Here is a 27,078-nt window from a genome sequence, read left to right on the forward strand (position 1 = left end):
GAGAGTGAGAGTGGGGGGGGAGTGAGAGTGAGAGTGGGGGGGGGAGTGAGAGTGAGAGTGGGGGGGGGAGTGAGAGTGAGAGTGGGGGGGAGTGAGAGTGAGAGTGGGGGGGGAGTGAGAGTGGGGGGGGAGTGAGAGTGAGAGTGGGGGGGGAGTGAGAGTGGGGGGGAGTGAGAGTGAGAGTGGGGGGGGAGTGAGAGTGAGAGTGGGGGGGGAGTGAGAGTGAGAGTGGGGGGGGGAGTGAGAGTGAGAGTGGGGGGGGAGTGAGAGTGAGAGTGGGGGGGGAGTGAGAGTGAGAGTGGGGGGGGAGTGAGAGTGAGAGTGGGGGGGGGAGTGAGAGTGAGAGTGGGGGGGGAGTGAGAGTGAGAGTGGGGGGGGAGTGAGAGTGAGAGTGGGGGGGGAGTGAGAGTGAGAGTGGGGGGGAGTGAGAGTGGGGGGGGAGTGAGAGTGAGAGTTGGGGGGGAGTGAGAGTGAGAGTGGGGGGGGAGTGAGAGTGAGAGTGGGGGGGGAGTGAGAGTGAGAGTGGGGGGGAGTGAGAGTGAGAGTGGGGGGGGAGTGAGAGTGAGAGTGGGGGGGGAGTGAGAGTGAGAGTGGGGGGGGAGTGAGAGTGAGAGTGAGAGTGGGGGGGGAGTGAGAGTGGGGGGGGAGTGAGAGTGGGGGGGGAGTGAGAGTGGGGGGGGAGTGAGAGTGAGAGTGGGGGGGGAGTGAGAGTGGGGGGGAGTGAGAGTGAGAGTGGGGGGGGAGTGAGAGTGGGGGGGAGTGAGAGTGAGAGTGGGGGGGGAGTGAGAGTGAGAGTGGGGGGGGAGTGAGAGTGAGAGTGGGGGGGGAGTGAGAGTGGGGGGGAGTGAGAGTGAGAGTGGGGGGGGAGTGAGAGTGGGGGGGAGTGAGAGTGAGAGTGGGGGGGGAGTGAGAGTGGGGGGGGAGTGAGAGTGAGAGTGGGGGGGGAGTGAGAGTGGGGGGGGAGTGAGAGTGAGAGTGAGAGTGGGGAGTGAGAGTGGGGGGGGAGTGAGAGTGAGAGTGGGGGGGGAGTGAGAGTGGGGGGGGAGTGAGAGTGAGAGTGGGGGGGGAGTGAGAGTGAGAGTGGGGGGGGAGTGAGAGTGAGAGTGGGGGGGGAGTGAGAGTGAGAGTGGGGGGGGAGTGAGAGTGAGAGTGGGGGGGGAGTGAGAGTGGGGGGGGAGTGAGAGTGAGAGTGGGGGGGGAGTGAGAGTGGGGGGGGAGTGAGAGTGAGAGTGAGAGTGGGGGGGGAGTGAGAGTGAGAGTGGGGGGGGAGTGAGAGTGAGAGTGGGGGGGGAGTGAGAGTGAGAGTGGGGGGGGAGTGAGAGTGGGGGGGGAGTGAGAGTGAGAGTGGGGGGGGAGTGAGAGTGAGAGTGGGGGGGGAGTGAGAGTGGGGGGGGAGTGAGAGTGAGAGTGGGGGGGGAGTGAGAGTGAGAGTGGGGGGGGAGTGAGAGTGGGGGGGGGAGTGAGAGTGAGAGTGGGGGGGGAGTGAGAGTGAGAGTGGGGGGGGAGTGAGAGTGGGGGGGGAGTGAGAGTGGGGGGGGAGTGAGAGTGGGGGGGGAGTGAGAGTGAGAGTGGGGGGGGAGTGAGAGTGAGAGTGGGGGGGGAGTGAGAGTGGGGGGGGAGTGAGAGTGGGGGGGGAGTGAGAGTGAGAGTGGGGGGGGGAGTGAGAGTGAGAGTGGGGGGGAGTGAGAGTGAGAGTGGGGGGGGAGTGAGAGTGGGGGGGGAGTGAGAGTGAGAGTGGGGGGGGAGTGAGAGTGGGGGGGAGTGGGAGTGAGAGTGAGAGTGGGGGGGGAGTGAGAGTGAGAGTGAGAGTGAGAGTGGGGGGGGAGTGAGAGTGGGGGGGGAGTGAGAGTGAGAGTGGGGGGGGAGTGAGAGTGGGAGTGGGGGGGGAGTGAGAGTGAGAGTGGGGGGGGAGTGAGAGTGAGAGTGGGGGGGGAGTGAGAGTGAGAGTGGGGGGGGAGTGAGAGTGAGAGTGGGGGGGGGAGTGAGAGTGGGGGGGGAGTGAGAGTGAGAGTGGGGGGGGAGTGAGAGTGAGAGTGGGGGGGGAGTGAGAGTGAGAGTGGGGGGGGAGTGAGAGTGAGAGTGGGGGGGGAGTGAGAGTGAGAGTGGGGGGGGGGAGTGAGAGTGAGAGTGGGGGGGGAGTGAGAGTGAGAGTGGGGGGGGAGTGAGAGTGGGGGGGGAGTGGGAGTGAGAGTGAGAGTGGGGGGGGAGTGAGAGTGAGAGTGAGAGTGGGGGGGGAGTGGGAGTGAGAGTGGGGGGGAGTGAGAGTGAGAGTGGGGGGGGAGTGAGAGTGAGAGTGAGAGTGGGGGGGGAGTGGGAGTGAGAGTGGGGGGGAGTGAGAGTGGGGGGGGAGTGAGAGGGGGAGTGGGGGGGGAGTGAGAGTGGGGGGGAGTGAGAGTGGGGGGGGAGTGAGAGTGAGAGTGAGATTGGGGGGGAGTGAGAGTGGGGGGGGAGTGAGAGTGAGAGTGGGGGGGGAGTGGGAGTGGGGGGGGAGGGGGAGTGGGGTGGGAGGGGGAGTGGGGGGAGTGAGTGGGGGGGGAGTGAGAGTGAGAGTGAGAGGGGGAGTGAGAGGGAAGGCAGAGTGAGAGGGGGAGTGAGAGGGGGAGTGAGGGGGGAGTGAGAGGGAAGGCAGAGTGAGAGGGGGAGTGAGAGGGGGAGTGAGGGGGGAGTGAGAGGGAAGGCAGAGTGAGAGGGGGAGTGAGAGGGGGAGTGAGAGGGGGAGTGAGAGGGGGAGTGAGAGGGAAGGCAGAGTGAGAGGGGGAGTGAGAGGGGGAGTGAGAGGGGGAGTGAGAGGGGGAGTGAGAGGGAAGGCAGAGTGAGAGGGGGAGTGAGAGGGGGAGTGAGAGGGGGAGTGAGAGGGAAGGCAGAGTGAGAGGGGGAGTGAGAGGGGGAGTGAGAGGGGGAGTGAGAGGGGGAGTGAGAGGGAAGGCAGAGTGAGAGGGGGAGTGAGAGGGAAGGCAGAGTGAGAGGGGGAGTGAGAGGGGGAGTGAGAGGGGGAGTGAGAGGGGGAGTGAGAGGGAAGGCAGAGTGAGAGGGGGAGTGAGAGGGAAGGCAGAGTGAGAGGGGGAGTGAGAGGGGGAGTGAGAGGGGGAGTGAGAGGGGGAGTGAGAGGGAAGGCAGAGTGAGAGGGGGAGTGAGAGGGAAGGCAGAGTGAGAGGGGGAGTGAGAGGGAAGGCAGAGTGAGAGGGGGAGTGAGAGGGAAGGCAGAGTGAGAGGGGGAGTGAGAGGGGGAGTGAGAGGGAAGGCAGAGTGAGAGGGGGAGTGAGAGGGAAGGCAGAGTGAGAGGGGGAGTGAGAGGGGGAGTGAGAGGGGGAGTGAGAGGGGGAGTGAGAGGGGGAGTGAGAGGGGGAGTGAGAGGGAAGGCAGAGTGAGAGGGGGAGTGAGAGGGAAGGCAGAGTGAGAGAGGGAGTGAGAGGGAAGGCAGAGTGAGAGGGGGAGTGAGAGGGAAGGCAGAGTGAGAGGGGGAGTGAGAGGGAAGGCAGAGTGAGAGGGGGAGTGAGAGGGAAGGCAGAGTGAGAGGGGGAGTGAGAGGGGGAGTGAGAGGGGGAGTGAGAGGGGGAGTGAGAGGGAAGGCAGAGTGAGAGAGGGAGTGAGAGGGGGAGTGAGAGGGGGAGTGAGAGGGGGAGTGAGAGGGAAGGCAGAGTGAGAGAGGGAGTGAGGGGGGAGTGAGAGGGGGAGTGAGAGGGAAGGCAGAGTGAGAGGGGGAGTGAGAGGGGGAGTGAGAGGGAAGGCAGAGTGAGAGGGGGAGTGAGAGGGGGAGTGAGAGGGAAGGCAGAGTGAGAGGGGGAGTGAGAGGGAAGGCAGAGTGAGAGGGGGAGTGAGAGGGGGAGTGAGAGGGAAGGCAGAGTGAGAGGGGGAGTGAGAGGGGGAGTGAGAGGGAAGGCAGAGTGAGAGGGGGAGTGAGAGGGAAGGCAGAGTGAGAGGGGGAGTGAGAGGGGGAGTGAGAGGGAAGGCAGAGTGAGAGGGGGAGTGAGAGGGAAGGCAGAGTGAGAGGGAAGGCAGAGTGAGAGGGGGAGTGAGAGGGAAGGCAGAGTGAGAGGGAAGGCAGAGTGAGAGGGAAGGCAGAGTGAGAGGGGGAGTGAGAGGGGGAGTGAGAGGGAAGGCAGAGTGAGAGGGGGAGTGAGAGGGGGAGTGAGAGGGAAGGCAGAGTGAGAGGGGGAGTGAGAGGGGGAGTGAGAGGGAAGGCAGAGTGAGAGGGGGAGTGAGAGGGGGAGTGAGAGGGAAGGCAGAGTGAGAGGGGGAGTGAGAGGGAAGGCAGAGTGAGAGGGGGAGTGAGAGGGAAGGCAGAGTGAGAGGGAAGGCAGAGTGAGAGGGGGAGTGAGAGGGGGAGTGAGAGGGAAGGCAGAGTGAGAGTGGGGTGGGGAGTGGGAGTGAGAGGGAAGGCAGAGTGAGAGGGGGAGTGAGAGGGGGAGTGAGAGGGAAGGCAGAGTGAGGGGGGAGTGAGAGGGGGAGTGAGAGGGAAGGCAGAGTGAGAGGGGGAGTGAGAGGGGGAGTGAGAGGGAAGGCAGAGTGAGAGGGGGAGTGAGAGGGGGAGTGAGAGGGGGAGTGAGAGGGGGAGTGAGAGGGAAGGCAGAGTGAGAGGGGGAGTGAGAGGGGGAGTGAGAGGGGGAGTGAGAGGGGGAGTGAGAGGGGGAGTGAGAGGGAAGGCAGAGTGAGAGTACCACATGGAACGACAGCCTTGCAGTTTCCTGGTGAATATACTAAGTGGATGGGCTCAGTGCAGCAAACTGCGAGTGGACTATCTGTGTAAATAGAGGGAACTGGCAGCAAATTGGTGCACAGAAAGATCCCAAATACAGCAACTTGACAATGACCTCAAAGCTCTGTGTAAAAAAACGGCCAAGACACAACCCAACGTCCACATGAGAGGCAGGCAAGGACTCTGTGATGGCCCATCAGAAAAACAGCACCTCCAACAGTGCAGCACTCCCTCACTGCTGACCCTCCGACAGTGCAGCACTCCCTCACTACTGACCCTCCGACAATGCAGCACTCCTTCAGTACTGACCCTCCGACAGTGCAGCACTCCCTCAGCACTGACCCTCCGACAGTTCAGCACCCCCTCAGTACTGACCCTCTAACAGTGCAGCACTCCCTCAGTACTGACCCTCCGACAGTTCAGCACTCCCTCAGTACTGATCCTCTGGCAGTGCAGCACTCCCTCAGTACTGACCCTCAGACAGTGCGGCACTCCCTCAGCACTGACCCTCTGACAGTGCAGCACTCCTCAGTACTGACCCTCTGACAGTGCAGCACTCCCTCACTGCTGACCCTCCGACAGTGCAGCACTCCCTCAGTACTGACCCTCCGACAGTGCAGCACTCCCTCAGCACTGACCCTCCGACAGTGCAGCACTCCCTCAGTACTGACCCACCGACAGTGCAGCACTCCCTCAGTACTGACCCTCTGGCAGTGCAGCACTCCCTCAGCACTGACCCTCGGACAGTTCAGCACTCCCTCAGTACTGACCCTCCAACAGTGCAGCACTCCCTCAGCACTGACCCTCGGACAGTTCAGCACTCCCTCAGTACTGACCCTCCAACAGTGCGGCACTCCCTCAGTACTGACCCTCTGACAGTGCAGCGCTCCCTCAGCACTGACCCTCCGACAGTGCGGCACTCCTGCAGTACTGACCCTCCGACAGTGCAGCACTCCCTCACTACTGACCCTCCGACAGTGCAGCACTCCCTCAGTACTGACCCTCTGACAGTGCGGCACTCCTTCAGTACTGACCCTCCGACAGTGCAGCACTCCCTCACTGCTGACCCTCCGACAGTGCAGCACTCCCTCACTACTGACCCTCCGACAGTGCAGCACTCCTTCAGTACTGACCCTCCGACAGTGCAGCACTCCCTCACTACTGACCCTCCGACAGTGCGGTGCTCCCTCAGCACTGACCCTCTGACAGTGCATCACTCCCTCAGTACTGACCCTCTGACAGTGCATCACTCCCTCAGTACTGACCCTCCGACAGTGCAGTTCTCTGCTGCCAAGGGAGTAATGATCATTGCCCGTATCTACATTTCCCTTCAGCCCCTGTGGGTTTATGTTAGGATGTGTGAGTGAACGGGCGAGTGGATAAATTATCCAGGTTAGCCAATTGCTGCCTCACTCTGCTGGCACATCAGTTAGCTGGAGATCGAGAAGTTCAATCCTGCCATTCTGTGAATGCACGCTGCAGTCAAATAGCCTTCTGACTCACAGAGGGGAATGAATTTCAGGTGGACCAAGGGTGACCAGTCCCCATTGCTCACAAGCTATCAACAACTATTCTGGGGGGGTGATAATGGTGAAATTTAAGAAGGGTTATAATGTGCGGAGGGGCTGGAGTTGGCATGCGGGTGGTGAGCTGGGAGGAGCGGGGGTGCGACTGGGGGTTGTGGACAAATGCCTCCTCCCTCACCCTTTCCTCTCTCCCTGTCTACAGGCACTCGGTGACTTCTGTATCGACCCAGATTCATCTGTCAGCAACATAACCCAGACCAAATTGGGAATCAATGCAGGTGAGAGCGGGGGAAGAGGCAGAGGGATAAAGCAAGGAAGATAGAGACAGGGGGAGAGTGATAGTGATCGAGACAGAGAGAGAGAAAGACAGAGGGTGAGCAATAGTGATCGAGAGAGAGAGGCGGGGAGAGCGATAGTGATCGAGACAGAGAGAGAGAGAGACAGAGGGAGAGCAATAGTGATCGAGAGAGAGAGAGAGGCAGGGACAGCGATAGTGATCGAGAGAGAGAGAGAGAGACAGAGGGAGAGCAATAGTGATCGAGAGAGAGAGAGAGAGAGACAGGGGGAGAGCGATAGTGATTGAGAGAGAGAGAGAGAGACGGGGGAGAGCGATAGTGATCGCGAGAGAGAGAGAGGCGGGGAGAGCGATAGTGATCGAGACAGAGAGAGACGGGGGAGAGCGATAGTGATCGAGAGAGAGAGAGGCGGGGAGAGCGATAGTGATCGAGAGAGAGAGAGAGACAGGGAGAGTGATAGTGATTGAGAGAGAGAGAGAGACAGAGGGAGGGCAATAGTGATCGAGAGAGAGAGAGAGAAAGACGGGGAGAGTGATAGTGATTGAAACAGAGAGAGACAGAGGGTGAGCAATAGTGATCGAGAGAGAGAGAGAGACAGAGGGTGAGCAATATTGATCGAGAGAGAGAGAGAGAGACAGAGGGAGAGCAATAGTGATCGAGAGAGAGAGAGAGAGAGACAGAGGGTGAGCAATAGTGATCGAGAGAGAGAGAGGGACAGGGAGAGCAATAGTGATCGAGAGAGAGAGAGACAGAGGGTGAGCAATAGTGATCGAGAGAGAGAGAGAGAGACAGGGGGAGAGCGATAGTGATCAAGAGAGAGAGAGAGGCGGGGAGAGCGATAGTGATCAAGACAGAGAGAGAGAGAGACAGAGGGAGAGCAATAGTGATCGAGAGAGAGAGAGAGAGAGACGGGGAGAGCGATAGTGATCGAGAGAGAGAGAGAGAGACAGAGGGAGAGCAATAGTGATCGAGAAAGAGAGAGAGACAGAGGGTGAGCAATAGTGATCGAGAGAGAGAGAGAGAGACAGGGGGAGAGCGATAGTGATCAAGAGAGAGAGAGAGGCGGGGAGAGCGATAGTGATCGAGACAGAGAGAGAGAGAGACAGAGGGAGAGCAATAGTGATCGAGAGAGAGAGAGAGAGACAGGGCGAGAGTGATGGTGATCGAGAGAGAGAGAGAGACGGGGAGAGCGATAGTGATCGAGAGAGAGAGAGAGACAGGGGAGAGCGATAGTGATCGAGAGAGAGACAGGGGAGAGCGATAGTGATCGAGAGAGAGAGAGGGAGAGACAGGGGGAGAGCGATAGTGATCGAGAGAGAGAGGGAGACAGGGGGAGAGCGATAGTGATCGAGAGAGAGAGAGAGACAGGGCGAGAGTGATGGTGATCGAGAGAGAGAGAGAGACGGGGAGAGCGATAGTGATCGAGAGAGAGAGACAGGGGGAGAGCGATAGTGATTGAGAGAGAGAGAGAGACAGGGCGAGAGTGATGGTGATCGAGAGAGAGAGAAAGACAGGGAAGAGCGATAGTGATTGAGAAAGAGAGAGACAGGGGAGAGCGATTGTGATCGAGAGAGAGTGAGAGAGAGAGGGAGAGTGATGGTGATAGAGAGAGAGAGACAGGGGGAGAGTGATGGTGATCGAGAGAGAGGGAGAGACAGGGGGAGAGTGATGGTGATCGAGAGAGAGAGAGAGAGACAGGGGGAGAGCGATAGTGATAGAGAGAGAGAGAGAGAGGGGCGGGGAGAGCGATAGTGATCGAGAGAGAGAGAGAGACAGGGGGAGAGCGATAGTGATCGAGAGAGAGGCGGGGAGAGCGATAGTGATCGCGACAGAGAGAGAGAGATAGAGGGAGAGCAATAGTGATCGAGAGAGAGAGAGATGGAGAGAGTAATAGTGATTGAGAGAGAGAGAGACAGAGGGAGGGCAATAGTGATCGAGAGAGAGAGAGACAGAGGGTGAGCAATAGTGATCGAGAGAGAGAGAGAGACGGGGAGAGCGATAGTGATCGAGACAGAGAGAGAGACAAAAAGAGAGCAATAGTGATCGAGAGAGAGAGAGACGGGGAGAGCGATAGTGATCGAGAGAGAGAGAGAGGCGGGGAGAGTGATAGTGATCGAGAGAGAGAGAGAGACGGGGGAGAGCGATAGTGATCGAGAGAGAGGCGGGGAGAGCGATAGTGATCGCGACAGAGAGAGAGAGATAGAGGGAGAGCAATAGTGATCGAGAGAGAGATGGAGAGAGTAATAGTGATTGAGAGAGAGAGAGACAGAGGGAGGGCAATAGTGATCGAGAGAGAGAGACAGAGGGTGAGCAATAGTGATCGAGAGAGAGAGAGACGGGGGAGAGCGATAGTGATCGAGACAGAGAGAGAGACAAAAAGAGAGCAATAGTGATCGAGAGAGAGAGAGACGGGGAGAGCGATAGTGATCGAGAGAGAGAGAGAGGCGGGGAGAGTGATAGTGATCGAGAGAGAGAGAGACGGGGGAGAGCGATAGTGATCGAGAGAGAGAGAGAGAGACGGGGGAGAGCGATAGTGATCGAGAGAGAGAGAGATACAGGGGGAGAGCGATAGTGATCGAGAGAGAGAGAGAGACAGGGGGAGAGCGATAGTGATTGAGAGAGAGAGAGAGACAGGGGGAGAGCGATTGTGATCGAGAGAGAGCGAGAGAGAGAGGGAGAGTGATGGTGATAGAGAGAGAGAGACAGGGGGACAGTGATGGTGATCGAGAGAGAGAGAGACAGGGGAGAGCGATAGTGATCGAGAGAGAGAGAGGGAGACAGGGGGAGAGCGATAGTGATCGAGAGAGAGAGAGAGAGACAGGGGAGAGCGATAGTGATCGAGAGAGAGAGAGAGAGACAGGGGAGAGCGATAGTGATCGAGAGAGAGAGATAGACAGAGAGCGAGACAGACAGAGCGAGACAGACTGTCCGTGAAGGGGGGAGCGAACGCTCAAGTATCTCCTCACGCCAGCGCCAAGGCCAGCATTCACCTCCCACCGCTCTGATCTCCGCACCTGAACCCTGCTCACCATTAAACCCAACATGGGAACGACTGAAATATTCCACAGAGAGAGAGAGAGATAGACAGAGAGAGAAACAGAGACAGAGACAGAGAGACAGAGACAGAGAGAGAGAGACAGAGAGAGAGAGAGAAAGACAGAGAGAGAGAGACAGAGAGAGAGAAAGACAGAGAGAGAGACAGAGAGAGAGAAAGACAGAGAGAGAGACAGAGTGAGAGACAGAGAGAGAGACAGAGAGACACAGAGAGAGATAGAGCGACAGAGAGAGAGAGACAGAGAGAGAGAGATACATGGAGAGAGAGAGATGAAGAGGGAGATACTGAGACAGAGATACAGAAACAGATGGAGTCAGAAATTTGAGAGAGGGTGAGAGAGAAAGAGGCAGAGAGACAGATGGACAGATAGACAAACAGGCAGACAGAGAATGGGTGAAAGAGACAGAGACGAAGAGAGAGGGAGAAAAAGGTGCAGATTTGGAGAAAGAGAAAAAGAAATAGAGGGAGAAAGAGAGACAGAGAGGTAGAGAGAGACAGACAAGGGAGAAAGGGAGGGAGACAAGGACAATGAGAGAGAGGGAAAGTGAGAGAGAGGGAAAGTGAGAGAGAGGGAAAGCGAGAGAGGGAAAGTGAGAGAGAGGGAGAGTGAGAGAGAGGGAAAGTTTGAAAGAGGGAGAGTGAGAGACAGGGAAGGTGAGAGACAGGGAAAGTGAAAGACAGAGAAAGTGAGAGAGAGGTAAAGTGAGAGACGGAGAAAGTGAGAGAGAGGGAAAGTGAGAGACAGTGAAAGTGAGAGACAGCGAAAGATCCCCACATTCTCCCCGTCTCCCTCAATCCCCACCTACTCACCTTCACCCCGTCTCCCTCAATCCCCACCTACCCACCTTCTCCCCATCTCCCTCAATCCCCACTACCCACCTTCTCCCCGTCTCCCACAATCCCCACCTACCCACCTTCTCCCAGTCTCCCTCAATCCCCACCTACCCACCTTCTCCTCATATCCCTCAATTCCCACTTACCCATCTTCCTGTCCTGGTAGTGTTTGATGGGGACTGTGTAGAGGGAGATTTACTCTGTATCTAACCCCGTGCTGTACCTGTCCTGGGAGTGTTTGATGGGAACAGTGTAGAGGGAGCATTACTCTGTATCTTAACCCGTGCTGTACCCGTCCTGGGAGTGTTTGATGGGGACAGTGTAGAGGGAGTTTTACTCTGTATCTAACCCCGTGCTGCACCTGTCCTGGGAGTGTTTGATGGGGACAGTTGTAGAGGGAGCTTTACTCTGTATCTAACTCCGTGCTGTACCTGTCCTGGGAGTGTTTGATGGGAACAGTGTAGAGGGAACTTTACTCTGTATCTAACTCTGTGCTGTATCTGTCCTGGGAGTGTTTGATGGGGACAGTGTAGAGGGAGATTTACTCTGTATCTAACTCCGTGCTGTACCTGTCCTGTGAGTGTTTGATGGGGACAGTGTAGGGGGAGATTTACTCTGTATCTAACCCCGTGCTGTACCTGTCCTGGGAGTGTTTGATGGGGACAGTGTAGAGGGAGCTTTACTCTGTATCTAACCCTGTGCTGTACCCGTCCTGGGAGTGTTTGATGGGGACAGTGTAGAGGGAGATTTACTCTGTATCTAACCCCGTGCTGTACCTATCCTGGGAGTGTTTGATGAGGACAGTGTCGACGGAGATTTACTCTGTATCTAACCCCGTGCTGTACCTGTCCTGGGAGTGTTTGATGGGGTCAGTGTCGAGGGATATTTACTCTGATTGAATAACCTTTCCTCTCTCCCAGATCTGCTCGATTACTATTTAACCTGTGATGACGGTGCCCTCAACCCTTTCCACTACGTGAGTCTCTCTGCTCTCTCAATTCAACATCATCCTCTCCATTTCTTCCTGCAAATCTCTTCCTTCACTCTCTCTTTCCCACTCTCTCTTTCTCTCTTTTGCTCTCTCTCTCTTCATCTCTATCTTTCCCTGTTTCCACCTCTCATTTCCGCTCTCATTCCCACCATCTCTCCACCCTCTGAGCTCTCTCCCCTCTCCGAGCTCTCTCCGCCCTCCGTGCTCTCTCCGCCCTCTGAGCTCCCTCCCTCCACCCTCCAAGCTCTCTCCACCCTCCTAGCTCCCTCCGCCCTCCGAGCACCCTCCGGCCTCCGAGCTCTCTCCCCCCTCCGAGCTCTCCCCACCCTCCAAGCTCCCTCCACGCTCTGAGCTCTCTCCACCCTCTGAGCTCCCTCTGCCCTCTGAGCTCTCTCCACACTCCAAGCTCTCTCCACCCTCTGAGCTCCCTCCGCCCTCTGAGCTCCCTCCGCCCTCTGAGCTCCCTCCGCCCTCCGAGCTCCCTCTGCCCTCCGAGCTCCCTCCACCCTCCGGGCTCTCTCCGCCCTCCGAGCTCTCTCCACCCTCCGAGCTCTCCCCACCCTCCAAGCTCCCTCCACGCTCTGAGCTCTCTCCACCCTCCGAGCTCCCTCCACCCTCCGAGCTCTCCCCACCCTCTGAGCTCTCTCCGCTCTCCGAGCTCTCTCCACCCTCCGAGCTCTCTCCACCCTCCGAGCTCTCTCCACCCTCCGAGCTCTCCCCACCCTCTGAGCTCTCTCCGCTCTCCGAGCTCTCTCCACCCTCCGAGCTCTCTCCACCCTCCGAGCTCTCTCCACCCTCCGAGCTCTCCCCACCCTCTGAGCTCTCTCCGCTCTCCGAGCTCTCCCCACCCTCCGGGCTCCCTCCACCCTCCGAGCTCTCTCCCCCCTCCGAGCTCTCTCCCCCCTCCGAGCTCCCTCCACCCTCCGAGCTCTCTCCACACTCCAAGCTCTCCCCACCCTCCGAGCTCCCTCCACCCTCCGAGCTCTCTCCACCCTCTGAGCTCCCTCTGCCCTCTGAGCTCCCTCTGCCCTCTGAGCTCCCTCCGCCCTCTGAGCTCTCCCCACCCTCCGGGCTCTCTCCCCACCCTCCGAGCTCTCTCCACCCTCCGAGCTCTCTCCACCCTCCGAGCTCTCCCCACCCTCTGAGCTCTCTCCGCTCTCCGAGCTCTCCCCACCCTCCGGGCTCCCTCCACCCTCCGAGCTCTCTCCCCCCTCCGAGCTCTCTCCCCCCTCCGAGCTCCCTCCACCCTCCGAGCTCTCTCCACACTCCAAGCTCTCCCCACCCTCCGAGCTCCCTCCACCCTCCGAGCTCTCTCCACCCTCTGAGCTCCCTCTGCCCTCTGAGCTCCCTCTGCCCTCTGAGCTCCCTCCGCCCTCTGAGCTCCCTCCGCCCTCCGAGCTCCCTCTGCCCTCCAAGCTCCCTCCGCCCTCCGAGCACCCTCCGCCCTCCGAGCTCCCTCCCCACCCTCCGAGCTCTCTCTGACCTCCGAGCTCCCTCCACCCTCCGAGCTCTCTCCGCCCTCCGAGCTCCCTCCGCCCTCCGAGCTCCCTCCACCCTCCGAGCTCTCTCCGCCCTCCGAGCTCCCTCCACCCTCCGAGTTCTCTCCCCACCCTCCGGGCTCTCTCCCCCCTCCGAGCTCCCTCCACCCTCCGAGCTCCCTCCCCACCCTCTGAGCTCCCTCCACCCTCCGAGCTCTCCCCACCCTCTGAGCTCTCTCCACCCTCCGAGCTCCCTCTGCCCTCCGAGCTCTCTCCACCCTCCGAGCTCTCTCCACCCTCCGGGCTCCCTCCACCCTCCGAGCTCCCTACACCCTCCAAGCTCTCTCCCCCCTCCGAGCTCCCTCCACCCTCCGAGCTCTCTCCACCCTCCGAGCTCTCTCCACCCTCCGAGCTCTTTCCACCATCCGAACTTCCTCCACCCTCCGAGCTCTCTCCGCCCTCCGAGCTCTCTCCCCCCTCCGAGCTCTCTCTCCACCCTCCGAGCTCTCTCCGCCCTCCGAGCTCTCTCCACCCTCCGAGCTCCCTCCCCCCTCCGAGCTCTCTCCACCCTCCGAGCTCTCTCTCCGCCCTCCGAGCTCTCTCCACCCTCCGAGCTCTCTCCACCCTCCGAGCTCTCTCCACCCTCCGAGCTCTCTCCACCCTCCGAGCTCCCTCCCCCCTCCGAGCTCTCTCCACCCTCCGAGCTCCCTCCCCACCCTCCGAGCTCCCTCCACCCTCCGAGCTCTTTCCACCATCCGAACTTCCTCCACCCTCCGAGCTCTCTCCCCCCTCCGAGCTCTCTCTCCGCCCTCCGAGCTCCCTCTGCCCTCTGAGCTCCCTCCCCACCCTCCGAGCTCCCTCCACCCTCCGAGCTCTCTCCGCCCTCCGAGCTCTCTCCCCCCTCCGAGCTCCCTCCGCCCTCCGAGCTCCCTCCGCCCTCCGAGCTCCCCCCACCCTCCGAGCTCTCTCCACCCTCCGAGCTCTCTCTCCGCCCTCCGAGCTCTCATCCCCCCTCAGAGCTCTCCCCACCTTCCGAGCTCTCTCCACCCTCCGAGCTCTCTCCCCCCTCCGAGCTCCCTCTGCCCTCCGAGCTCTCTCCCCCCTCCGAGCTCTCTCCCCCCTCCGAGCTCTCCCCCCTCCGAGCTCTCCCCACCTTCCGAGCTCTCTCCACCCTCCGAGCTCTCTCTCCACCCTCCGAGCTCTCTCCACCCTCCGAGCTCTCTCCACCCTCCGAGCTCCCTCCACCCTCCGAGCTCTCTCCACCCTCCGAGCTCTCTCCACCCTCCGAGCTCTCTCCGCTCTCCGAGCTCTCTCCACCCTCCGAGCTCTCCCCACCCTCCGAGCTCTCTCCACCCTCCGAGCTCTCTCCCCCCTCCGAGCTCTCTCCACCCTCCGAGCTCTCTCCCCCCTCCGAGCTCTCTCCCCCCTCCGAGCTCTCTCCACCCTCCGAGCTCTCTCCACCCTCCGAGCTCCCTCCCCACCCTCCGAGCTCTCTCCACCCTCCGAGCTCCCTCCCCCCTCCGAGCTCTCTCCACCCTCCGAGCTCTCTCCCCCCTCCGAGCTCCCTCCCCACCCTCCGGGCTCTCTCCCCCCTCCGAGCTCCCTCTGCCCTCCGAGCTCCCTCCCCACCCTCCGAGCTCTCTCCGCCCTCCTAGCTCCCTCCACCCTCCGAGCTCTCCCCACCCTCCAAGCTCTCTCCACCCTCCGAGCTCCCTCCCCACCCTCCGAGCTCTCTCCGCCCTCCGAGCTCTCTCCACCCTCCGAGCTCTCTCTCCACCCTCCGAGCTCTCTCCACCCTCCGAGCTCTCTCCGCCCTCCTAGCTCCCTCCACCCTCCGAGCTCTCCCCACCCTCCAAGCTCTCTCCGCCCTCCGAGCTCTCTCCACCCTCCGAGCTCCCTCCACCCTCCGAGCTCTCTCCACCCTCCGAGCTCTCTCTCCACCCTCCGAGCTCTCTCCACCCTCCGAGCTCTCTCCGCCCTCCTAGCTCCCTCCACCCTCCGAGCTCTCCCCACCCTCCAAGCTCTCTCCACCCTCCGAGCTCTCCCCACCCTCCAAGCTCTCTCCACCCTCCGAGCTCTCATCCCACCTTCCGAGCTCTCTCCACCCTCCAAGCTCTTTCCACCATCCGAACCTTCTCCGCCCTCAGAGCTCTCCCCACCCTCCGAGCTCTCTCCACCCTCCGAGCTCTCTCCACCCTCCGAGCTCTCTTCCCAACTCTCTCTCAGTTCCCCTGCACTGCCTGTCCACCTCTCTCTCTCTCCCTTTTTGTTTTACACCCCCTCCCTTACTCTCACTTCCTCTCGCCCACTCTCTATCACTCTCACCTCCCCTCCTCTCTCTCTCTGTCCCTGTTCCCCTTTCTCACTCCCTCTCCCTAACTCTCCCTCCCTGTCCCTCTCTCTTTCTCCCCCAGGCTCTCTCTCTCACTCCCTCCCCCTATCACTACCCTTCCTCCTCTTCTGTGTATCTCCTGCCTGTTTCCTTCTCGCCCTTTGTCCCTAACTCACTCTCCCTGTCCCTCCCTCCCTCTCTCTCCCTCGCTCTCACTCGTTCTGCCCCTCCTCCTCTTTGTCTCCCTTTCTCTCTCTCTCTCTCTTTCCCTATTTTTCACTCTCACCCTTCCTCCCTAAATCTCCCTCTCTCTCTCACTTCCCCTCCTCCTCCTCTCCATGTCTCTCTCTCTCTCTCCCAGTTTCTCTCTCTCCTTCCCTAACTCACACTCCCCTGTCTCTCTCTCTCTCACTCCCTCTCACTCTTAATTCCCAACCCCACCTCTCTGTCTCTCTCTCTCTCTCCCCGTTTCCAACTCTCACTCCCTGCCCCTCCCTCTCTTTCTTTCAGTGTCTCTCTCTCGCTCCCTTTCTCTGCCCCCTCCTTCTCTCCGTCTCTCCCCCACTCCCTGTCCCTCTATCCCTCTCACTCCCCTGCCTCCTCTCCGTCACTCTCCCACTCTGTCTCTCTCCCTGTTTCCATTTCTCACTCCCCCTCCCTAATTCTCATCCCCCTCCCTCTTTCTCTTTCTTTTCATGTCCCTCTCTCTTTCTCTCCCTCACGCCCAGGTGTCACAACATCTCCTCCTACTCTCCGTCTCGCTATCTCTCTCTCCCTCTCTCTCTTCTAACTCATACTCTCCCTCCCTAACTCTGAACCCCTTTCCCTGTCTATACGCCTTTTTACCAGAGATTCTCTATCTCACAGTGCTGCACTGTCGGAGGGAGATGTATATACTCTAGGATTTGAGCTACATAATCCAGGCCGACACTCCCCCCGGTGCCAGTACTGAGGGAGTGCTGCACTGTCGGAGGGAGATGTATATACTCTAGGATTTGAGCTACATAATCCAGGCCGACACTCCCCCCGGTGCCAGTACTGAGGGAGTGCTGCACTGTCGGAGGGAGATGTATATACTCTAGGATTTGAGCTACATAATCCAGGCCGACACTCCCCCCGGTGCCAGTACTGAGGGAGTGCTGCACTGTCGGAGGGAGATGTATATACTCTAGGATTTGAGCTACATAATCCAGGCCGACACTCCCCCCGGTGCCAGTACTGAGGGAGTGCTGCACTGTCGGAGGGAGATGTATATACTCTAGGATTTGAGCTACATAATCCAGGCCGACACTCCCCCCGGTGCCAGTACTGAGGGAGTGCTGCACTGTCGGAGGGAGATGTACATACTCTAGGATTTGTTCTACACCCCACTGCTCCCAACTCCAAATGTAAAGCGACTATGCCACTTCAATCCCTACCCCAAGATTCCTCTCTAAACCTGTGTCTCTCCCGGCCCTCTCTTAACAGAGCGTGACCCTCTCTTACCGAGCAATGAGTACCATCCACTCTCAAATCAATAGCCTGGAGCGAGGAGCCATCGCTGAATTCCCATCTGCGCAGGTAAGGTACAGAGCGGGTTGGTGGTACTGAGGACGGTGGGGAGGGGGTGGTGGGGGAGTGGGGGGGGATTGAGGACCGATTCCGGACCAGTGTGCGCTCACCTATCATAAGAATTAGGAGCAGGAGGCCGCTCGGCCCCTCCAGCCTGCTCCCCCTCAGGGTAAGGCCCTGAATGCGGCCCCACTCTGTCCGCAACCCCCTCCCTTCGACCCCACCCCCCCCATAACACTCGACTCCCGTGTGGATCAGAGACCCTGTCTAACTCAGCCTTGAGTGTATTCATCCAGCTGCCCCCACACCCCGCCCCTCCAGCCTCCACTGCTCCCTGGGGAAGAAAACCCCGGACTCACGACCCTCAGGGAAATAATTCCTCCTCACCCCTGCCTTCACCGGGAGACCCCTTATCCTCAAACTGTCTGCCCCCTCGTTCTAAACTCCTCCACCGGGGAGGGGGAGGAACATCCACTCAGCATCCACCCCTCAAACTGTCTGCCCCCTCGTTCTAAACTCCCCCATCGGGGAGGGGGAGGGGAGGGAGGAACATGCACTCAGCATCCACCCTGTCAAGCCCCACCTCCCCTCAGGATCTGATATGTCTCAATAAGATCCCCCCCCCACCATTCTTCTAAACCCCCTCAACGGGCACAGGCCCAACCCTCCCTCGTCAGACAAAGCCCCCATCACCCCAGGAATCAGCCGAGTGAACCTTCCCTGAACTGCACCCCCCCTCCACCAACCCCCCCACAGTGCAGGTACCTCCCTCCTTAAGTAGGGAGACCAGAACTGGACACAGAGCTCCGGGCCCAATCCCACCAGTGCCCTGACCGCTTGCAGCGAGGCATTCCTACTTTTATAAAAAGCAAAATACTGCGGATGCTGGAAATCTGGAACAAAAACAAAAACACCTGGAAAAACTCAGCGGGTCTGACAGCATCTGCGGAGAGGGATACAGTTAATGTTTCGAGTCCTTGTGACCCTTCACCAGAACTAAGACATATAGAAATGAGTTGAAATATAAGCTGGTAGAGGGGGGTGGGACAGGAGAGATGTATAAAGGGCCAGTGATAGGTGGAGGCTAAAAAGAGATTGCCAATGATGTCATAGACAAAAGGACAAAGGGGTGTTGATCTAATGAATGTGCTAATGGGGACATTAAGGGTAGCAAGCTAGTGGCAGATGGCCCTAGTGGGGGTGGGGTGGGGGGAAGGGATCGAAATGGGATGAAAGGTGGAGATGAAACAATAGATCCAAATAAATTTAAAAATAGGAGGGAAAAGAAAAATATATAGTTGCAACAAAATTATAAACTATTGGAAAAGGGGGGATCGAAAAGGGGGTGGGGATGGAGGAGAGAGTTCACGGTCTGAAGTTGTTGAATTCAATATTCAGTTCGGAAGGCTGTAAAGTGCCGAGTCGGAAGATGAGGTGCTGTTCCTCCAGTTTGCGTTGAGCTTCACTGGAACACTGCAGCAAGCCAAGGATGGACCTGTGGGCAAGAGAGCAGGGTGGAGTGTTAAAATGGCAAGCGACAGGGAGGTCTGGGTCATGCTTGTGGACAGACCGCAGGTGTTCCGCAAAGCGGGTCACCCAGTCTGCGTTTATACTACATCCCCCTTGCCATAAAGGCCAACAGGGGGAATGGGGTGCAGGCAGGGATTGTTGGGGGATGGGGTGTGGTCGGTACACCCACTGGCAACCCTGAGAATGCCTCCTGTCTTAACATTGGCACTAAGTGCCATGATGTGCCAACTGGGATGGACATTCAAGGGAAGAGGGAGGAGGGAGCATGACGGGATAAGGACAGAATGATGGAAAATTCCGGAGCCGATGCCCTGTGCAATTATCTCCGAGCCTCTGATTCCACGGGGCCTGCTCTATCATCACCTCTCTGAGCCCTTCCAGTGTATCTCTCTCTCCTCTGTCCCAGGCCAGTCTCCTCGCAGCTCAACAGGCCCTGAACACAACCGAGCGAGTCCTCCATCATCTCACGGCTCTGATCCACTGCCAGGGTTTCAACAAGGTGGGTACCAGGGGGATTGAGGGAGACTGGGAGAAGGTGAGTAGGTGGGAATTGAGGGAGACGGGGAGAAGGTGGGTAGGTGGGGATTGAGGGAGACGGGGAGAAGGTGGGTAGGTGGGAATTGAGGGAGACGGGGAGAAGATGGGTAGGTGGGAATTGAGGGAGACGGGGAGAAGGTGGGTAGGTGGGGATTGAGGGAGACGGGGAGAAGGTGGGTAGGTGGGGATTGAAGGAGACGGGGGAGAAGGTGGGTAAGTGGGGATTGAGGGAGACGGGGAGAAGGTGGGTAGGTGGGGATTGAGGGAGATGGGGAGAAGGTGGGTGGGTGGGGATTGAGGGAGACGGGGAGAAGGTGGGTAGGTGGGGATTAGGGGAGATGGGGAGATGGTGGGTAGGTGGGGATTGAGGGAGACGGGGAGAAGGTGGGTAGGTGCGGATTGAGGGAGACGGGGAGAAGGTGGGTAGATGGGGATTGAGGCAGACGGAGAGAAGTTGGGTAGGTGGAGATTGAGGGTAGGGGGTGACAGTGAGTGAGGTAGGGGACATAATGCGCTCTATAACTCTGTCTATCTCCCTCGGGTCCTATCTGTGCCCCCCCAGCATTACGTGGAGGTGTTAAGGGGCATCTGTTATGATGCAATGGAAGGAACCCTCTACCTCTGCGCCTTCTCCTTCCTGACCGTCCTGTCTCACTGCTCCATGGTCTACACCCTGCCCAGGATCTGGAGAAAACTACACAACCACCGGTGAGTAAATCTCTCCTCCCCGAGGAGGGGAGGGGGGAGGGGAGGGGAGGGGAGGGGGGGAGGGGAGGGGAGGAGAGGGGAGGGGGGGAGGGGAGGAGAGGGGAGGGGAGGGGAGGGGAGGAGAGGGGAGGGGAGGAGAGGGGAGGAGCGGGGAGGGGAGGGGAGGAGAGGGGAGGGGAGGAGAGGGGAGGGAGGGGAGGGGAGGAGAGGGGAGGGAGGGGAGGGGAGGAGAGGGGAGGGGAGGGAGGGGAGGGATGGGAGGGGAGGAGAGGGGAGGGGAGGGGATGGAGGGGAGGGGAGGAGAGGGGAGGGGAGGGAGGGGAGGGATGGGAGGGGAGGAGAGGGGAGGGGAGGGGATGGAGGGGAGGGGAGGAGAGGGGAGGGGAGGGGAGGAGAGGGGAGGGGAGGGAGGGGAGGGGAGGGAGGGGAGGAGAGGGGAGGGGGGAGGAGAGGGGAGGGGAGGGGAGGGAGGGGAGGGATGGGAGGGGAGGAGAGGGGAGGGGAGGGGATGGAGGAGAGGGGAGGGGAGGGGAGGGGCGGGGAGGGGAGTAGAGGGGAGGGGAGGGGAGGAGAGGGGAGGGGAGGAGAGGGGAGGAGAGGGGAGGAGAGGGGAGGGGAGGGGAGGGGAGGAGAGGGTAGGAGAGGGGACGGGAGGAGAGGAGAGGGGAGGGGAGGGGAGGGGAGGAGAGGGGAGGGGAGGAGAGGGGAGGGGAGGGGAGGGGAGGGAGGGGAGGGGAGGGGAGGGGAGGGGAGGGGAGGAGAGGGGAGGGGAGGGGAGGAGAGGGTAGGGAAGTAGAGGGGGAGGGAGGGGAGGGGAGGGGAGGAGAGGGGAGTGAGATGAGGAGAGGGGAGGGGAGGGGAGGCGAGGGGAGGGGAGGGAGGGGAGGGGAGGAGAGGGGAGGGAGATGAGGAGAGGGGAGGGGAGGAGAGGGGAGGGAGGGGAGGGAAGGAGAGGGGAGGGAGGGGAGGGGTGGGAAGGAGAGGGGGAGGGTGGGGAGGGGAGGGGAGGAGAGGGAGGGGAGGGGAGGGAAGGAGAGGGGAGGGAGTAGGTTTGTGAGGGTTAGTTTTGCGAGGAGTGGGTTGTGAGGGAAGGGAATGCGAGGGTGGGGATTGTGAGAGACGGGAGGGTGAGGTGGATTGTGAGGGAGGGGATTATGAAGGACAGGAGGGTGAGGTGGTTATCTGAGGGAGGGGTTTTGTGTGCGAGGGGAGTATGAGGAAAGGGATTGCAAAGGAGGGGAGCTTGAGGGTGGAGAATGTGAGGGAGGGGATTGAGAGCAAGGGACTGAGCGGAGGGGATTGTGAGGGAGGGGATTGTGAGGGAGGGGATTGTGAGGCAGGTTGAGTGAGGAAGGGTGTGTGAGGGAGGGTGTGTGAGGGAGGGTGTGTGTGAGGGAGGGTGTGTGAGGGAGGGTGTGTGAGGGAGGGTGTGTGTGAGGGAGGGTGTGTGAGGGAGGGTGTGTGTGAGGGAGGGTGTGTGAGGGAGGGTGTGTGTGAGAGAGGGGCATTTGAGGGAGGTGATTGTGAGGAAGGGTAGTGTGATGGAGGGGATTGTGAGGGAAGGGATTGCGAGGGAGGGCTTGTGAGGGAGGGTGTGTGAGGGAGGGTGTGTGAGGGAGGGGCGCACAAGGGAGGGGGGGGCGCGAGGGAGGGGGTGTGAGGGGGGGGTGCATGTGAGGGGGGCAGAAGGGAGTGGGGAATGCGAGGGGTGTCTTATATACTCACACTCTAACCCTCTCTGCCTCTCCCTCCACCTCCCTCCCCCTCCACCTCTTCCTCTACCTCTCCCTCCCCCTCCCCCTCCCCCTCCCCCTCCCCCTCTCCCCTCCCCCAGGGCCCCCAAGTTGGGAGAAGTCGATGAGGAGGAGCCCTTCAGCCCCATGTGCCGTAGACCCCGTGTGCTGCCCAGACCCGCCCTGCCCACCTTCTACGCCTACGCCAGCAGCTTCACCCGGCAGGGGGGCACTCACCCTACCGCTCCCCCCATCTCCAACGCCCACATCGCCCACTACATGTGACTCCCTCCCCTCTCCTCCCCTCGGGGGGGGGATCGGAGTAGGGGAGGGGGTGGCGCCTCAGGGGTCAAAGCACCGAGCCTCATGGGCGGAGGCCGGAGGTCAACGCCCCCATCCCCGTGGCGACAGCTTCTGCAGGACGCGGCCGGTCTGATTGGTCAAGAGTTGTCTGAAAACCGAGAGGCGGGTGGACCTTGTGCTTCAGAGGCCAGCTCCGACTCCATTCGCGATCTGGTGACCAATCCGAACAAACTTCCCTCGATCGACAGGATGCACATCAGCAAGAATAAACTAATTCCCACATTTACCTGTCCTGTGTCTCAGTCATTCACCAAACGGCCTCATTAATATATCCTCAGGGATTCATTCACAGGGATGTGGGTGTTGCTGGCTGGACCGAAATTCACTTCCCAGCCCTAATTGCACCTTGAGAAGGTGGTGGATGAGCAGCGCTCCTGAACCGCTGCAGTCCCTGTGGTGTAGGTACACCCACAGTGCTGTTAGGGAGGGAGTTCCAGGATTTTGTCCCTGTGGTGTAGGTACACCCACAGTGCTGTTAGGGAGGGAGTTCCAGGCTTTTGTCCATGTGGTGTAGGTACACCCACAGTGCTGTTAGGGAGGGAGTTCCAGGATTTTGTCCCTGTGGTGTAGGTACACCCACAGTGCTGTTAGGGAGGGAGTTCCAGGCTTTTGTCCGTGTGGTGTAGGTACACCCACAGTGCTGTTAGGGAGGGATTTCCAGGTTTTTGACCCAGTGACAGTGAAGGAACGGTGATATATTTCCAAGTCAGGATGGTGTGTGACTTGGAGGGGAACTTCCAGGTGTTGGTGTTCCCATCTGTCTGCTGCTCTTGTCCTTCTAGATGGTAATGATTGTGGGTTTGGAAGGTGCCTTGGTGAGTTACTTTCTACACACATCCCTATGATCTGTATCGCTGTTCATAGACACCTGCTTCTCGCAATGTCGGAAATGTGGCAGCCAATCTCCGCACAGCAAGATCCCGCAAACATCACAGGAATGATAATGACCATGTCAACTTCTCCGGTCCTTCTAATTGATGAAACTATTAACTGCAGGAAAGAGGAGAGACACCACCCGTCTTCAGCCGTGTGATTTGTTATGTCCACCTGATAAAGCAGCACTCCCTCAGTACTGACCCTCTGACAGTGCAGCACTCCCTCCGTACTGACCCTCTGACAGTGCAGCACTCCCTCAGTACTGACCCTCTGACAGTGCAACACTCCCTCCGTACTGACCCTCTGACAGTGCAGCGCTCCCTCCGTACTGACCCTCTGACAGTGCGGCACTCCCTCAGTACTCATCCTCCAACAGTGCGGCACTCCCTCAGTCCTGACCCTCCAACAGTGCGGCACTCCCTCAGTACTGATCCTCCAACAGTGTGGCACTCCCTCAGTACTGACCCTCCAACAGTGCAGCACCTCCTCACTACTGACTGTCCGACAGTGCGGCACCCCCTCAGTCCTGATCCTCCAACAGTGCAGCACTCCCTCAGTACTGACCCTCCGACAGTGCAGCACTCCCTCAGTACTGACTCTCCGACAGTGCGGCACTCCCTCAGTACTCATCCTCTAACAGTGCGGCACCCCCTCAGTCCTGACCCTCCAACAGTGCGGCACTCCCTCAGTACTGACCCTCCGACAGTGCAGCACACCCTCAGTACTGACCCTCCGACAGTGCGGCACTCCCTCAGTACTGACCCTCCGACAGTGCAGCACCTCCTCACTACTGACCCTCTGACAGTGCAGCATTCCCTCAGTGCTGACCCTCCGACAGTGCAGCACTCCCTTAGTACTGACCCTCCGACAGTGCAGTACCCCCTCAGTACTGACCCTCCGACAGTGCAGCACTCCCTCAGTACTGACCCTCTTACAGTGCAGCACTCCCTCAGTACTGACCCTGTGACAGTGCAGCACTCCCTCAGTACTGACCCCCGACAGTGCGGCACTCCCTCAGTACTGACCTGGTGACAGTGCAACACTCCCTTAGTACTGACCCGGTGACAGTGCAGCACTCCCTCAGTACTGACCCGGTGACAGTGCAGCACTCCCCCAGTACTGACCCTCCGACAGTGCAGCACTCCCTTAGCACTGACCCTCCGACAGTGCAGCATTCCCTCAGTACTGACCCTCTGACAGTGCGGCACTCCCTCAGTACTGACCCTCCGACAGTGCATCAATCCCTCAGTACTGACCCTCTGACAGTGCAGCACTCCCTCAGTACTGACCCGCCAACAGTGCAGCACTCCCTCAGTACTGACCCTCTGACAGTGCAGCACTCCCTCAATACTGACCCTCTGACAGTGCAGCGCTCCCTCAGTACTGACCCTTTGACAATGCAGCACTCCCTCAGTACTGACCCTCTGACAGTGCGGCACTCCTTCAGTACTGACCCTCTGACAGTGCAGCACTCCCTCAGACAATAAAAACAGAAAACGCTGCAGTTGCTGGAAATCTGGAACAAAAACAGAAAATTCTGGAAAATATCAGCGTGTCTGACAGCTCCTGAGGGGAGAGAGAAAAACAGAGTTAACGTTTCGAGTCCGTATGACTCTTCGTCAGAGCTAAAGAGCAGTAAGAATGTGATGAAATTTATACTGTTTAAGGGGAGTTAGAGTCAGTGACGCTGGATAGAGGGCCAGCGATAGGTGCGGGCAAAGGAGAGATATCGTGGACGAAAGGACAAAGGGGTGTTAATGATAGTTGTACTGGCTAAAGGAGGTGCTAATGGTGGCATTAAGGACAGAGAGCAGAATGTGATAATAGCAGGACAAGGGTAAGATCTCTGGAAAGAACAACATGAGCAAGGAACCAATGGATAAAAGTTGGGGATAAAACAATCAATAAAAATGAGAATAATTAACAATAAAAATAAATGGATCAAAAATATAAATGAAGAAATAAAAATTCGGGAATGAGAATGAATGTTGAGAAAAGGGAAGTAAATGGGGGTGGGGATGGAGGAGAGAGTTCACGGTCTGAAATTGTTGAATTCAATATTCAGTCCGGAAGGCTGTAAAGTCCCTAGTCGGAAGATGAGGTGTTGTTCCTCCAGTTTGCGTTGGGCTTCACTGGAACAATGCAGCAAGCCAAGGACAGACATGTGGGCAAGACAGCAGGGTGGAGTGTTAAAATGGCAAGTGACAGGGAGGTTTGGGTCATTCTTGCGGACAGACCACAGGTGTTCTGCAAAGTGGTCGCCCAGTTTACGTTTGGTCTCTCCAATGTAGAGGAGACCACATTGGGAGCAACAAATGCAGTAGACTAAGTTGGGGGAAATGCAAGTGAAATGCTGCTTCACTTGAAAGGAGTGTTTGGGCCCTTGGACGGTGAGGAGAGAGGAAATGAAGGGGCAGGTGTTGCATCTTTTGCGTGGGCATGGGGTGGTGCCATAGGTGGGGGTTGAGGAGTAGGGGATGATGGAGTGGACCAGGGTGTCCCGGAGGGAGCGATCCCTACGGAATGCCGATAGGGGGGGGTGAAGGGAAGATGTGTTTGGTGGTGGCATCATGCTGGAGTTGGCAGAAATGGCGGAGGATGATCCTTTGAATGCGGAGGCTGGTGGGGTGATAAGTGAGGACAAGGGGGACCCTATCATGTTTCTGGGAGGGAGGAGAAGGCATGAGGGCGGATGCGCAGGAGATGGGCCGGACACGGTTGAGGACCCTGTCAACGACCGTGGGTGGAAAACCTCGGTTAAGGAAGAAGGAGGACATGTCAGAGGAACTGTTTTTGAAAGAGGCATCATCGGAACAGATGAGACAGAGGCGAAGGAACTGAGAGAATGGGATGGAGTCCTGACAGGAAGCGGGGTGTGAGGAGCTGTAGTCGAGGAAGCTGTGGGAGTCGGTAGGCTTGTAATGGATATTGGTGGACAGTCTATCACCAGAGATTGAGATAGAGAGGTCAAGGAAGGGACAGTGATTGACAGTGTGAGGTGGGCTCTGATTGGACAAGGCGGAGACGGACAGTGATTGACAGTGTGAGGTGGGCTCTGATTGGACCAGGGGGAGACGGACAGTGATTGATAGAGCGAGACGGGATCTGATTGGACAAAGTGGAGAGGGACAATGATTGACAGTGAGAGGTGGGCTCTGATTGGACCAGACGGAGATGGACAGTGATTGACAGTGTGAGGTGGGCTCTGATTGGACCAGGCAGAGACGGACAGTGATTGACAGTGTGAGGCGTGTTCTGATTGGACCAGGCGGAGACGGACAGTGATTGACAGTGTGAGGCATGTTCTGATTGGACCAGGCGGAGACGGACAGTGATTGACAGTGTGAGGCGTGTTCTAATGGGACCAGATGGAGATGGACAGTGATTGACAGTGAGAGGCGTGTTCTGATTGGACTAGGTGGAGATGGACAGTGATTGACAGAGCGAGGCGGGCACTGATTGGACCAGACGGAGACAGACATTGATTGACAGAGCGAGGAGGCATCTAATTGGACCAGGTGGAGATGCACAGTGATTGACAGTGTGAGGTGGGCTCTGATTGGACCAGGCGGAGATGGACAGTGATTGACAGTGAGAGGTGGGCTCTGATTGGACCAGGCGGAGATGGACAGTGATTGACAGTGAGAGGCGGGCTCTGATTGGACCAGGTGGAGATGGACAGTGATTGACAGTGTGAGGCGGGCTCTGATTGGACCAGGCGGAGACGGACAGTGATTGACAGTGAGAGGCGGCTCTGATTGAACAAGGCAGAGATGGACAGTGATTGACAGTGAGAGGCAGGCTCTGATTGGACCAGGTGGAGATGGACAGTGATTGACAGTGTGAGGCGGGCTCTGATTGGACCAGGCGGAGACGGACAGTGATTGACAGTGAGAGGCGGCTCTGATTGAACAAGGCAGAGATGGACAGTGATTGACAGTGAGAGGCGGGCTCTGATTGGACAAGGCAGAGACGGACAGTGATTGACAGTGAGAGGTGGTCTCTGATTGGACCAGGTGGAGATGGACAGTGATTGACAGTGAGAGGTGAGGTCTGAGTGGACATGGTGGAGCCGGACAGAGATTGACAGTGTAAGGCGGGGTCTAATTGGATAGGGCGAAGATGGACAGTTATTGAAGGCCTGGGGTGGGGACTGATTGGTCCAGACGGTTTGGAGCAGTGAGTGACATCCCAGGGCGGGGTCTGATTGGACAGGGCAGAGATGGACAGTGATTGACAGTGAGATGTGGGCTCTGATTGGACCAGGCGGAGACGGACAGTGATTGACAGTGTGAGGCGTGTTCTGATTGGACCAGGCGGAGACGTACAGTGATTGACAGTGAGAGGCGGGCTCTGATTGGGCTGGGCGGAGACGTACAGTGATTGACAGTGTGAAGCGTTCTCTGATTGGACCAGGCGGAGACGGACAGTGATTGACAGTGAGAGGTGGGCTCTGATTGGACCAGGCGGAGACGGACAGTGATTGACAGTGAGAGGCGGCTCTGATTGGACAAGGCAGAGATGGACAGTGATTGACAGTGAGAGGCGGGCTCTGATTGGACAAGGCAGAGA

The 27,078-nt window shown here is 58.7% G+C and overlaps 1 protein-coding gene across 1 annotated transcript in view; it reads left to right on the top strand.

The window, feature by feature from the left end:
* Positions 1-21,552, top strand: part of ttyh1 (tweety family member 1) — a 60,058-nt gene extending 38,506 nt beyond the window's left edge. Inside the window, exons 7-12 of the mRNA XM_041182355.1 lie at positions 6,425-6,500; positions 11,328-11,383; positions 16,676-16,768; positions 18,696-18,788; positions 19,389-19,534; positions 21,369-21,552. Coding sequence (XP_041038289.1) covers positions 6,425-6,500; positions 11,328-11,383; positions 16,676-16,768; positions 18,696-18,788; positions 19,389-19,534; positions 21,369-21,552 — 648 coding nt within the window. The remainder of the gene's footprint in view (positions 1-6,424; positions 6,501-11,327; positions 11,384-16,675; positions 16,769-18,695; positions 18,789-19,388; positions 19,535-21,368) is intronic.
* The last annotated feature ends 5,526 nt before the right edge of the window (positions 21,553-27,078 follow it).

Source organism: Carcharodon carcharias (assembly GCF_017639515.1).
Source record: "Carcharodon carcharias isolate sCarCar2 chromosome 39 unlocalized genomic scaffold, sCarCar2.pri SUPER_39_unloc_5, whole genome shotgun sequence".
In the NCBI taxonomy this organism is placed as follows: Eukaryota; Metazoa; Chordata; class Chondrichthyes; order Lamniformes; family Lamnidae; genus Carcharodon; species Carcharodon carcharias.